At 29.7% G+C, this 11675-nt stretch overlaps 1 protein-coding gene across 1 annotated transcript; it reads right to left on the minus strand.

The window, feature by feature from the left end:
* Positions 1-1449: 1449 nt before the first annotated feature.
* LOC120068344 (reticulon-like protein B3) lies at positions 1450-3728 on the minus strand. The gene is made up of 5 exons (XM_039020082.2): positions 3162-3728; positions 2423-2603; positions 2204-2345; positions 2040-2109; positions 1450-1937 (listed from the first exon to the last, which is right to left on the minus strand). Exons 1-5 carry the CDS (start codon positions 3370-3372, stop codon positions 1768-1770), a joined length of 774 nt encoding a protein of 257 aa, XP_038876010.2. The 5' UTR covers positions 3373-3728; the 3' UTR covers positions 1450-1767.
* Between the last annotated feature and the right edge of the window lie 7947 nt (positions 3729-11675).

An 11675-nucleotide genomic window follows, 5' to 3' on the forward strand; every position in this document is an offset into this window, starting at 1 on the left:
ACTAACGTATAAAACTCAAAATATCAGCATGAAGTAATTAAACTTAAAAAGATCTCGTTTTGTTGAGAACGGATGATATCTTTAGCGTCTCAACATTGTGTACTAAAAAAATTTGATTTGTCACGTCAATTCGTGTGAATGTTTACAACGTCAATTCATGTAAATATTCACTTATAATTTCTAATTGAAGACATAAATTGTCAAAATTTTAAAGTTTAGAAATATGATTGAAACTTGTACCAAAATTTACGAGTTTTTATACAAATTAAAAATAAAAACTTTCATATAATTAGAGATAATAAAGTGTAGTCTTCACGTTGATGTGATATTACTTTATTATGTTGGACCTTTTCCATGCATATTAATGTTCACTTTATTGATGATGATGTAAGTAATGCTTTAGTAGTTGAGGGTTATTAATTCTACTAACGAAATCTTTTTGAGGGTTACAAAGAACTTAAAAAGCCATCTTAGTTATTCAGTTATATATTAAAAACAAAGGATGGTACCATGGTATCCTAAAATTATAAGCTCGATTCATTTCAGAATTAAAAAATCTTAAAAAGTTCAATAAAACAGTTTTATTCGACATATCAAGATGTTTTTACAACTATATAATCCAACCATCCACCATATTAATTAAATATATAATAATATTTCTTAAGAATTTTAAATATAACAAAATATATTAGTGATATACTCTAGTAAATTCCTCCTATTAGAAAGACTATTATTAATCGTATGATCTATCACTAATAAACTTTCAAAGCTAAATTTAAGATTTTTTATATTTACACATTAATTTTAAATTATGTTATATCTAAGGATATTTTAGACCCAATTGCTATATTTCAATTGTCCCTTTTAATAATATAAAAATCACATTTAAAAATGTAAAATTGAATATCAAATCAATTTAGTAATTCTTCAATGTGATTTTCTACCTGATAGTAATTTTAAGCTTTTCAAGTCATTCCCAAACAATTTGAAGTTCAAAGAACTACACCCAAATTCCTAACACTAGATTCTCTAGTCTATTAACTCACTAGCTATCATAAATATAAAAACAAACAAATAAATAAATTATTTTTGTGACATACAAATAAAAAAAATTCTCCAATCTTTTTTAACTTAACCAGAGTGGAACTATCAAGAAATTGTATTTGTGTTGAATGAAACCATGTTCCAGGAATAGAAGCATAGGACAAGTAAAATTTGACCCAATATCAACCACATTTATGCCTTCTCAAAAAAAGAAAAAGAAAAAGGATAAAATGCTCTGAGCAGATTTCACAAGAATCACAATTGTGTGGTAGGTAACAATCCACATTCTTGTTGCCTGCAAGGCATCAAGTCACTTCCTTTTTTGGGGAGTGAAATGGGGAGAATTATAAGGAATAATCCACCAGAAAAACCATAGATAAGAAAAGAAGAACGCAAAACCAGCCAGAATGAAACACTCACTTTATATGTGAAACCCCCTATCAATATTGATTATAACAAGTCTAAAATTTGTGCTTCACTAAAGGCTTACATGTAAAAGAGGGCCTTAAAACTGTAGCAAAATCATGTGTATTTTTATCAGCAATCCACAAATTAATCCACATTGCCAACCCACTGATGAGAACACAAGTATAAAAGACAGATTCTTCCATGGATGAAACTTCAGAACGCCAATGACAAAAAAGCCTACCACCAAATGTGCATATTTAGATCAAAAGAAGAAAAAAACGACAGGGCTACTACCACAACAGTCGGGCATCTCTCTCAAGCAATCTTTTTGTCCTTCAGTGGTCCTCTTGGGATTTTAGAAAGCACCTTAGCATCAAATACTACATACTGTTTCTTGATCTCGGCCATCGCCTTCTCTGCAAATGTGTCCACCTTGTCGTCGTATTTCTCGTAGAACACAGGCACGGCGAAGAGCAAGATAACTCCTGTTACACATTTATTTGACACAAAAAGTCATTCAAATGCAAGACTTTTATAGAGGAGGAATAACAATTTGGAAATGGAATCCACAATGAAAAATTCCTCACCAATATATAGCAAGGTTAGGAAGTTGAACCAGCTTCCCACAACGGACAGAACCCACAAACCAGCAATTGCCTACCAATCAAACTCATGGGATCAATGAGTTTCTTAAATTGAAACTAAAAACTAGATTCAAGTATCAAATTCCAGGAGGAAGAGGTTAACATACATAAAGAAAGCTCTTCAGATCCCTTCCTGATGCAATGTCTCTCAAGACAGCGATGGCCCTATTGATCTCAACTCTCAAAGCAGAGGCAATCTCTTTAACTGGCTCCTCTGGAATGTGAACTTGAGGGATGTGCGGCAGAGACCTGTAAGGAAAAGGTGTCAGCATACAACTAACCGAACATTCATACAATGAATCAAATACCAGGCTAGAAAAACTTACTTGTTAATGAAAAAAGAAGCATTTGACCACAAAAACACTACTGCTAGAGCGGCCATTAAAATGTGGCAAATCAAGGTCAGGAAGTGATATTCAAGCAACTCAAACAAAATCCATGCGACTGTTGCTCCTCCTAGAACTCCACCGGATACCTTTTTGTCTCTCCATAGAAAGATATCAGCCGCTGCAGAGGGTAAACAATGAGCATTACATACATAAACGAAAATTGGTTACATAATGTCAAAACGTTTTTCGCCCAAGGTGAATTCCAGGCTATAACGAATCAAGAAGATCAAGTTCAATTTTGGAAAGAAACAATGACACTATACTAGACAATCAAGCAAATAAATATAATTCGCAGCCTGAAATTGCGAATTCGAAAGGTCATAGAGGATTGTAAACCAACAATTGGAGGATGAAACAGGATTGACTGAATATCGTAAGCTAGAAGATTGTAAATAGATCCAGATCTACAAAAACTCAAACTAAAAGTTCCGGAAATGAAGAGAAACAATCCGTAAGACACCGATCCACTTAACACGCCATATAATCTCTCCCAGAATCAAAGAAAATCAACACAAAAATGAAGAACAACAAAAATCATCCAGATTCAACATCCAGCCACTTGGAAGTAAACAAACCAAAAAAAAAAAAAAAAAAATCACCAACCATTTGTAGCATCAAAACTTCTCCTCGAAACAGTACACAACAAAAACAGAAGAAAAAAACGAAAACTACTTACGTTTTCCTCCGCCGAAAACCTTGTGGACGGGTCTTTCCCTACCGAAGAGGCGATAAATCTTAGATTTGAAAGAAGCAGAAGTGTCGCCCTTGTCATCATCCGAATCGGAAGAAGAGGAATCATGAGCGTGAATCTTCTCGGTAATCTTGTCAAGCAAGGACTCACCTTTAGGCTCCTCGTGTTGATGCTCGTGGTCGTGATGCTCCGCCATGGCCACAACCAAGTAAAAGCTTCAACAGATCCCAGAGAGAGAAAAAAAAAACCACTTACAGAAACCCTTGAAAAAACAAAAACGAATCCAAAAATCAAAAACGAAAACCTTCCACTTGCTGTTTCCGCTCAGAGAAATCCACAACTACGAAGGTTGATTATTCCCCCAGAGCGCGCTCTATCTCCGTTCATCTCTCTCTCTATATAAATAAATGATGAATCTCGAAGGAGGAATCTCAGCCGTCCAAATCAGGACGGACCAGATTTACTGATTTAGAGCCCCACCTTCATTTTTAGGTTTTTCATTGACAACCACAAAGGAAAAAAAATACTCCATTAAGAAATCGCTTCCGATTCGAACACGTAGCCACTCGTTCAAAAATTTAAATCCCGCAACTCACCCACGTGACTTGGCACGTGACTTCCATCACTTTCACAATACTCCCCCCTGCCTTTTTTTATCTGCCGCCACGTGGTTTGTACGGACGTTGGAGATTCTCTTTCTAACTAGCTTACAAAAACTCCTCCATTTTCTATTTCTTTGATATTAACTATTTAATATTATTTTAATTGCCCCTCGTTTAACGCATTCTACGTTTTAAATTCTTTTGAATCCAAACATTAAATTGAATTATCATTTTACTTTTTATTTTGAGTATTGCAGTGTTTATTAATATAGAAAACATTAATTTGAAGATACATTTAATTAATTAAGTAACTAACTAGATTAAATTTAGAGGCATGATTCTTTATTGAGTAAATGACTTTTTTTTAGTCCTCGGTTTCTGGTTCTTCAATTTCAAAATGTATTCTGTAAGTCTCCAAAATTTTATTAATAAATCTAAAGATTATGGGATAATTTATTATTTATTATTTTTAATTTAAAATATCATATTTAAAAATTTGAACTGAATTAACCAATTAATTAAGAAAAATCAAAACTTTTTCGAAATTTCTTGAAACTTTTAAACTTTCGATTTTTTTCTCAAATTTTCATAAAAAATCATTTCTCAAAAGTTTGTCAAAGTGGAGGAAAAATGAAATTGTAAGGTCACAATGGAACATTTTCAACATGGCAATAAGTGTGTTTGGTTGGGAAGGTTTCAAAATATATCATTTTCCTTCTAGATTTTTAAAAATAGGTTAAAAGGTAGTTGAATAATTTTTTATTATAATTTTTTCTTTAGTTTTATGATTTTTTATTAGAATGTGACCAAAGTCCCACATTGGTTAGATAAGAGGAGGATCATGGGTATATAAGTGAGAATAACTATTCAAAGTAGTCATGGTGTGATCCGTGGTTGATAGGTGGTATGTGACTTTTGAAATCAAAGGTAAAGCTATGAGAGTTTCCATTGTGGAGATAGTTTGAGGGTTGTTGTTCAAGATATTATTTTTCCCTTTCGTTTTTCAACGTCTGCTGCATTGATATTTACATAGACATTTACAATATACATCTAAATATTGTTTTATTTATAAAAGTGATGATTAAAAATTTTCATAAATATACTATTTTCATAAAATCGAGACTTATATTTCAAACCTTATGAAATTAAAGACTAAAAAGGTAATTTTTCCTCTCTTTTTTAAGTACAAGAAGTGAGAGTATGAACTTTTTAACTACGTTGATGCTAGAAAATTTATAGACGTTTTTATAAGAACAAATATAAGGGCCCAATTGGATTGATTTAAGAAAAATATTTTTTTAAAAAAATCGTTTTTATTTAAATACTTTTGATAAAAACTGATTTAAATACATTTGAAAAACTATTTTCAATGGTTGTCTTACTCTCTAGTTTATTTTAAAATGACTTATTTTTAAATTAAACATTTGAAAATATATTCTAAATACAATCTAAATTTGAGAAAAAGTATTGAATGAAGTTGTTACGTTAATAGGCTCATAACTATATTGTTTATAATTGAATTTTTGTTGCGTTAGTAAAAGAAAATATAGGTTTGTTGATTCAAAATTCTGCATCGTACCTGTCTGATAATTATGCATAAATATTTGAAAGACTGAGTTTTTTATTTTTTTTTATTTTTTTTTTAATATTATACAAAACTTGCATCACATCTCGTTATGGTTGGTCAATGAAGTTTGAAAATAACATTGTAGCCTCACATAAACATTCATGTTCGAAATTTAAGATGGTTCAAATCTATATGGGTAATTTTCAAATACTGAGAATAATATTAAAGATTTGTTTTAAAAAATTAAATAACAAGCTGAAAAACTCCACCAATTTGACCGTAACAAATATATATATATATATATATATATAATATAATAATAATAATAATAGGGTCAAGTGGAATAAATTCTAATTTAGTTTTGGTTGGGTTGAGAACCTTAGGCATCTAATCCTAGTCATTCATCGTCAACAAAACAATATCACTTCACTTGTCTCTCTTAATTTATCAAATAAATCATTTTCAATATAGACTATATACGACAATCATTCATCAATTGATCTCCCATTCGATTATGCAATCGAGTCTTTATAATATGTATAACAGAAAATGTTCTCTCTACAGTAGCTGTGGCAACAGGTAAAATCAACGTCAAGGTGAGTAATCAATAAACTAATGAATTGATCTCGTCTTTATACGTGGTGACCATTTTTACTGCAAGATCACATATGCTTTTTAACTCAACAAACTCATATTTGAACGCATATCGATAATGTAATTTTGAAGTTAATCCTCAAGCATAGAGAGTTCAATAGTTGAAAAGTCTCTTGAGTAAAATTGAGCAAGTCGACTAATGACTAAATTGTTTTTTCTATCAAAAGAAACAAATGAATTACTCGGATTTAAACATGCTACAGAGAGAAGCAATTCAATATTTGTTTCAGTAAAATGATTATTCGACTCTTGAAGTTGCACATCAATGATGACATAGAAAACTTCAACACGATAATGATGTAAATTTATAACTAGTTAAGATTTTTGCATTTGTCTTCCTCGAATTAGAAATAGGTCATCTATTTTACGAACTTCAATATCATGACTGTGACAGAAATAAAAAACAATACTCAATAATGAATCTCATTTAGACTCTCTTGTTTTTTGCAATCTTTCTTACAAATCTTCACAAAATTTATTACATTCACAATATCTTGATCTTTTCTTTGTAATGCTTGAGATAAGTGATTTGTGATCCTCAAGATAATTTTCAAAAAATGTATATGAAAAACAAAGTCAAAAGATATAATTGAACTTATTCAAGTCTTTGCTTCATATCTTTGTTCTGAATTTGATCCACCTTGCACAATTGTCTCAAGTACATCAACTATTGAAAATAATATTGTAATAAAACTCGTTAAAATATAGTAATGTGATCCCGATCGAGTATCTCCTGGTCGTTTAATTATTGTCTCCTAATTTAATCCCCGACTACTTAATATTTCACCATTATTCAAAACTTCAAAATTTTCAATTCTATGTTTCTCTAGTAGAATATCTCGACGTTTCGTTGAGGCCCAATTACATTCATCACATTTGTAACAATAAAAAACAGACCAACAATTTTCACTTGAATTTTAGCATTAGTTATAAAAACTAATTGAAGCTGATGAGAAAAACAATAAATGTAAGAAGCATGTTCATTTTATTTTAAAATAAGTGCTTCCTATCCATTGAACTGACCTTCATATTACATGCTCCATCATATCGTTGTCCTCGTAAACTAGTGATGCTTAACCCATATTGAGGGGAAAAAATCATTTATGGAACTTTTAAGTGATAGAGAAATTATATCGTTGACATATATGATTCCAACAAATCATTCAATCACATGACCTTTATCCACATATCACAATACAATTGACATCTGCTCCTTTGAAGATACATCTTTTGATTCGTCTATTAAGATAGAAAATTGTTTGCCACTCATATCTTTTATAACCATATTAACAACTTCTATTGCAATAGAATGCACTATATCTTTTTGAATATCGGGTGAAGTTAATTTCAAATTATTTGGGGCATTTTTCAAAGTCACAACTTCAATATCCTTATTATGGTTGAATAACCATTGTAAAAGTTCAAGAAAATTATCTTGATTCTTTGAATCGTATGTCTCATCATGTCCACGGAATTCAAGTCCTTGTTGTAATAAAAATCGAATATAATCAATTGATGTACCTAATCGAGTTCAATACTCAACTCGTGCTTGGTCAGACATCCTATTTAAAAAAGTTTCAATAGGTTGTTTTTATTCCGAAAGAGCCATACATTTACTCAAAGTCACATTGGGTGCACTATTAGGACCACCAACATGAATATGCTATTTCTCTTTTTTCTTCCAATTAGAAAATCCTTCACTAACAAAATAGTCACCTCCTGACTTTTCACTTCTTGTTTGAATAGATAGCAACATATGCAAAATGCGGCATCCTTTGAAATGCTATATTCTAGTCAATTAGAATATTCACTAAACCTAGCTGGGTTAAATCGTCTTGACTTTGTACCAAAATTCTTATAGAAAAGTATGATTTCGAGGCTGAAAATGATCTTTTAGCAAATATGCTCTACGAACTTGATCTCAAATATCATAATTATAATCATAAAGTTTGGTTTTTAGACCAGGATATGTGGGTAGTTCTTCTAGATTGAATTTTGTATAAGATCAATTGGAACCCAAAACCTTTATCTTCTTTGAAGATGATGTCTCTATTGTCTCTATTGTTCTTTTTATTTTATAACATGTCTCCATATTAATTTTAAATTAACTCTACAAAAGTATTAATAATAAGAATACTACATTATATTATATAGATTTAAAAGCACAAAAATTTAAAGTCTAAGAAGATTTTAAAATTTACTTGCCCAGTTCGTATACCCAAATGAATGACAATAAATAATCTTCTAATTTGAACTTTGAAATTAATTTTAAAAACTTATACGAGTTATGTGAATGTAAAACTAACATGAACTTTAAAAACCTATACGAATTATGTGAATGTAAAAGTAATATGAATTTTAAAAACCTATACGAGTTATGTGAATGTAAAAATTACATGGAAACAAATGAAAATATATAGAGAGTAATGTGAATATAAAAATTATATAAAAAAAATTAATGGCACGATAAAAATATATCTCCATATTGAATTAGAGCTAACTCTTCAAAAGTATTCACAATAAAAATATTAAAACTATTATGTAGATTTAAAAATTTAAGAACTACAAAGTTTAAGAAGAATTTTAGATTTACATATCAATGATATGATATGTATAGCCTAACGAATAACAAAGAAATTATTTTGTACAACTCTAAAACTAATATATATATATATAACAAAAATTACATAGGAAAAGAAAAGTAAGCATTACATATTCAAGAGAATGTTGTTGATAATCGAGATTAAAAACTTCTCTAAATTTTGAAGGAAAAAAAAAAATTCCATATAAGATAAAGGAATTGTATTGATTTTCTAATTTTTTGGAGATTGATTTGCTTGCAACCTAAAAAACTAAAACCTACTTTATAGTTTAACTTCATATTTGGAATTTTAAAAAAACATATTTTTATTTCCATTAAGAAAATCAGATTTTTATTTCCATCAAGGTAAACCAGTTTGAATATAGATTTTTTAGCAGGAATTTAAAATCAGAGATAAAAAAAGATTAGGTGAGATTCAAACTTTAAGTCCTATGCAGCATCAGTCGACCCCTTAACCAGTAAACCACAAATGAGATTTAACAATAAATACGTATTTATAATAATAATATTATCAACTATTACTTAAAAATTTATATTAAAAATATAAAAATCGATAATTTGAGGGGGCATGTCCCCCCCAACCCCTATGTGGCTCCGTGCTTTGATGTAGGAAGACACGTGTTCAAACTCCTGTTGTTAAGGTGTTAATATAATATTAAATTATGAGGGTCATTGCATAGTACAAAAGCTAGTGTTGGTAAAAAAAGGCCTCCTAACTAGATCAATTAACATATAATCCTAAAAAGTATAGTCAACTTAAATGTAGCTTAACTAATTAAATCTATAATAACGACTCTATGTCTTTTTTATATATCGTTGACAAAAAAAAAAAAAAATGAATAACTCGTAAAAGGATTTTTTTTTTAAAGTTTTATTTTGAAAATTTTGATGCCTAAAATGGAGTTCTTATCTGAATTTAAAATGGTTCCAAATCTAAGGAGAATTGGAAAAACAATAAACAAAATACAGATCCCCCGATAAATTAAAGCAATAATAAATTAAAAGGAAATTACAAATCAGAATTAGAAAGAGAAAAATGAATAAAAATTGAAAACTTTTCTATGTGTGAAATGTGGGTTTGATTTGATTTTTCAAGCATTTAATTTTGAAAATAAGTTAAAATTGAAGTATTTGGTAATTCTTCGAAATAGCTTTTTGAATTTATATTTAATTTTTTTTATTAAAAAGTTTAAATAAAAATAATTTTTATGAAAACATTTTTTTCTTCGTTCTAAGGAGACATTTGGGGCAAAGACTATCATCAGATTATAATAACCACCTCTTGTAAATACTATTTTGTACTCCCAATTAGCTATAGTCAACACTATTTCAAAACCCTTATTTACTACAATATTTACTGTTTGCTACAATTTTTACTATTTTACCTTCATCATTTTTTTATTGTTTGCTATAGTGTTCACTATTTCCTTTTCAAACTAAAATAATTTACACTTCAAATACATACTATTATAAACCAAACTAAAATAATTTATACCCCAAACACAAAATATGATAACCCATCTATACTAACCTATGACTATAATAACCAACTCCTTGTCCCAAATGCCTCCTTAAAGTGTGTTTGATTTTACTTTTCAAGTATTTAAGATTGAAAATATATTATTAAAAAATAAATTTGGAATGTTTGACAACCACTCAAAATAAGTTTTGAAATACTTTCAAAAGTGTATTTTAAAATTTATCAAAAGAGTTCAAATATAATTGTTCACACGAGGTTTTCGGAGAAACTTAATTTGTGGAGTTGAACTATGTATTTGTATCAATTTTGGTATAGCAAGTACAATCTCTAACACAATAATTCTTTGATGCGTTCAAAATAAACTTTATATTTAAACTGGTTAATCAGATGATTGACTTTTGGATTTGTTGATCTTATTAGATGATCGGCCTTTGGGCTTGTTGTTCTTCTTGCATGATCGACTTTTAGGCTTGATGTTCTTCTTGGATGATAGGCCTTTGGGCTTGATGATTTCTTGGAGGATCGATGTTCATACGAGGTTTCTGGAGAAAACTTGTTCCTGATATTGATGTTGATGTTGATTTGATGCATGTGATCCGATTCTCTAGTACTTGATCATTTGATTCTCTCTCAGTCGAATGCGTACCCTTGAATTGATAAAGAGTTGAAGTCTTGAAAGAATGCATCTTCTAATTGTTGGGAAAATTCTCTCTGAACTCTCTGTAGAATTGCTAACCTCTACAAATGAGGGGTTATCTGGTAGGCTTCATGGGCTCGAGCTTGAGCTTGGTTAGTCCTTGGGCTCAATAGTTGGATTTGGCCTTGTTTTGACATTTGAGTCAAATTTAGCCCTTTTTTTTGGCTTAATTGGACTCTAATGCAAATAATAATATTAAATTGGATCAAATATATCTTATCTGATTCAACGGTTATGATGGAACCACTTGACGTCATCGAAATTTATTTTCAACCTTAATTTCGGACACATGTCAACTCCTAATTGGTCCCAAATTTGATGATTTGAAATTTCTTCATGAATGACGTGACAATTTGGAATTTGTCCAAAATTTCTCATTCAACAATAATATATATATATATTTTTAAAAAATCTATAGCCAATACAAACGTACAGATGTTTCGTGAATTGGGTTTGGTTAGGTTCAAACACTTTTTATACCCAACCCAATTGTTCGGGTTAACTTATTCAACCTAAATAATTAGGGGTATTAAAAAAAACTGATGACCCAAAAAAACCGATCAACCCAACCCATGTTGTTTGGGTTGGGTTGGATTCAAATAAATGAAAATTTTATGGGTTGGGTGGGTTCATGGGTTCACCTAATATAACTCAAACCAACCCGAATCAACCCGAATTTATTATTAACTTTAAAATATATATTTTTATTACTTATAACACAATTATTTATACATATATTGATTTTAATTTTATTTAATTTCAATATTTTTTGAATAATTTATTCTTCAACAACTCTTAAAAGTAGTTTATTTGCATTCTAGAAAAAAAATCACTATATAAATTGAAATTGAGTTGTTAATCTTAATTCAATATATGAAAATAATTAGATTAGACTTT

Source organism: Benincasa hispida, chromosome 12 (genome assembly GCF_027475165.1).
Source record: "Benincasa hispida cultivar pf3 chromosome 12, pf3_genome.v1.1, whole genome shotgun sequence".
Lineage (NCBI taxonomy): Eukaryota > Viridiplantae > Streptophyta > Magnoliopsida > Cucurbitales > Cucurbitaceae > Benincasa > Benincasa hispida.

Coding starts and splice junctions, on each gene's coding strand:
- LOC120068344 (XM_039020082.2), bottom strand. CDS start 3,372: ATGGCGGAGCATCACGACCACGAGCATCAACACGAGGAGCCTAAAGGT. Junction 2,346..2,422: donor GCTTCTTTTTTCATTAACAA/GTAAGTTTTTCT, acceptor TTTTCCTTACAG/GTCTCTGCCGCACATCCCTC. Junction 2,110..2,203: donor ATCTGAAGAGCTTTCTTTAT/GTATGTTAACCT, acceptor TTTGATTGGTAG/GCAATTGCTGGTTTGTGGGT.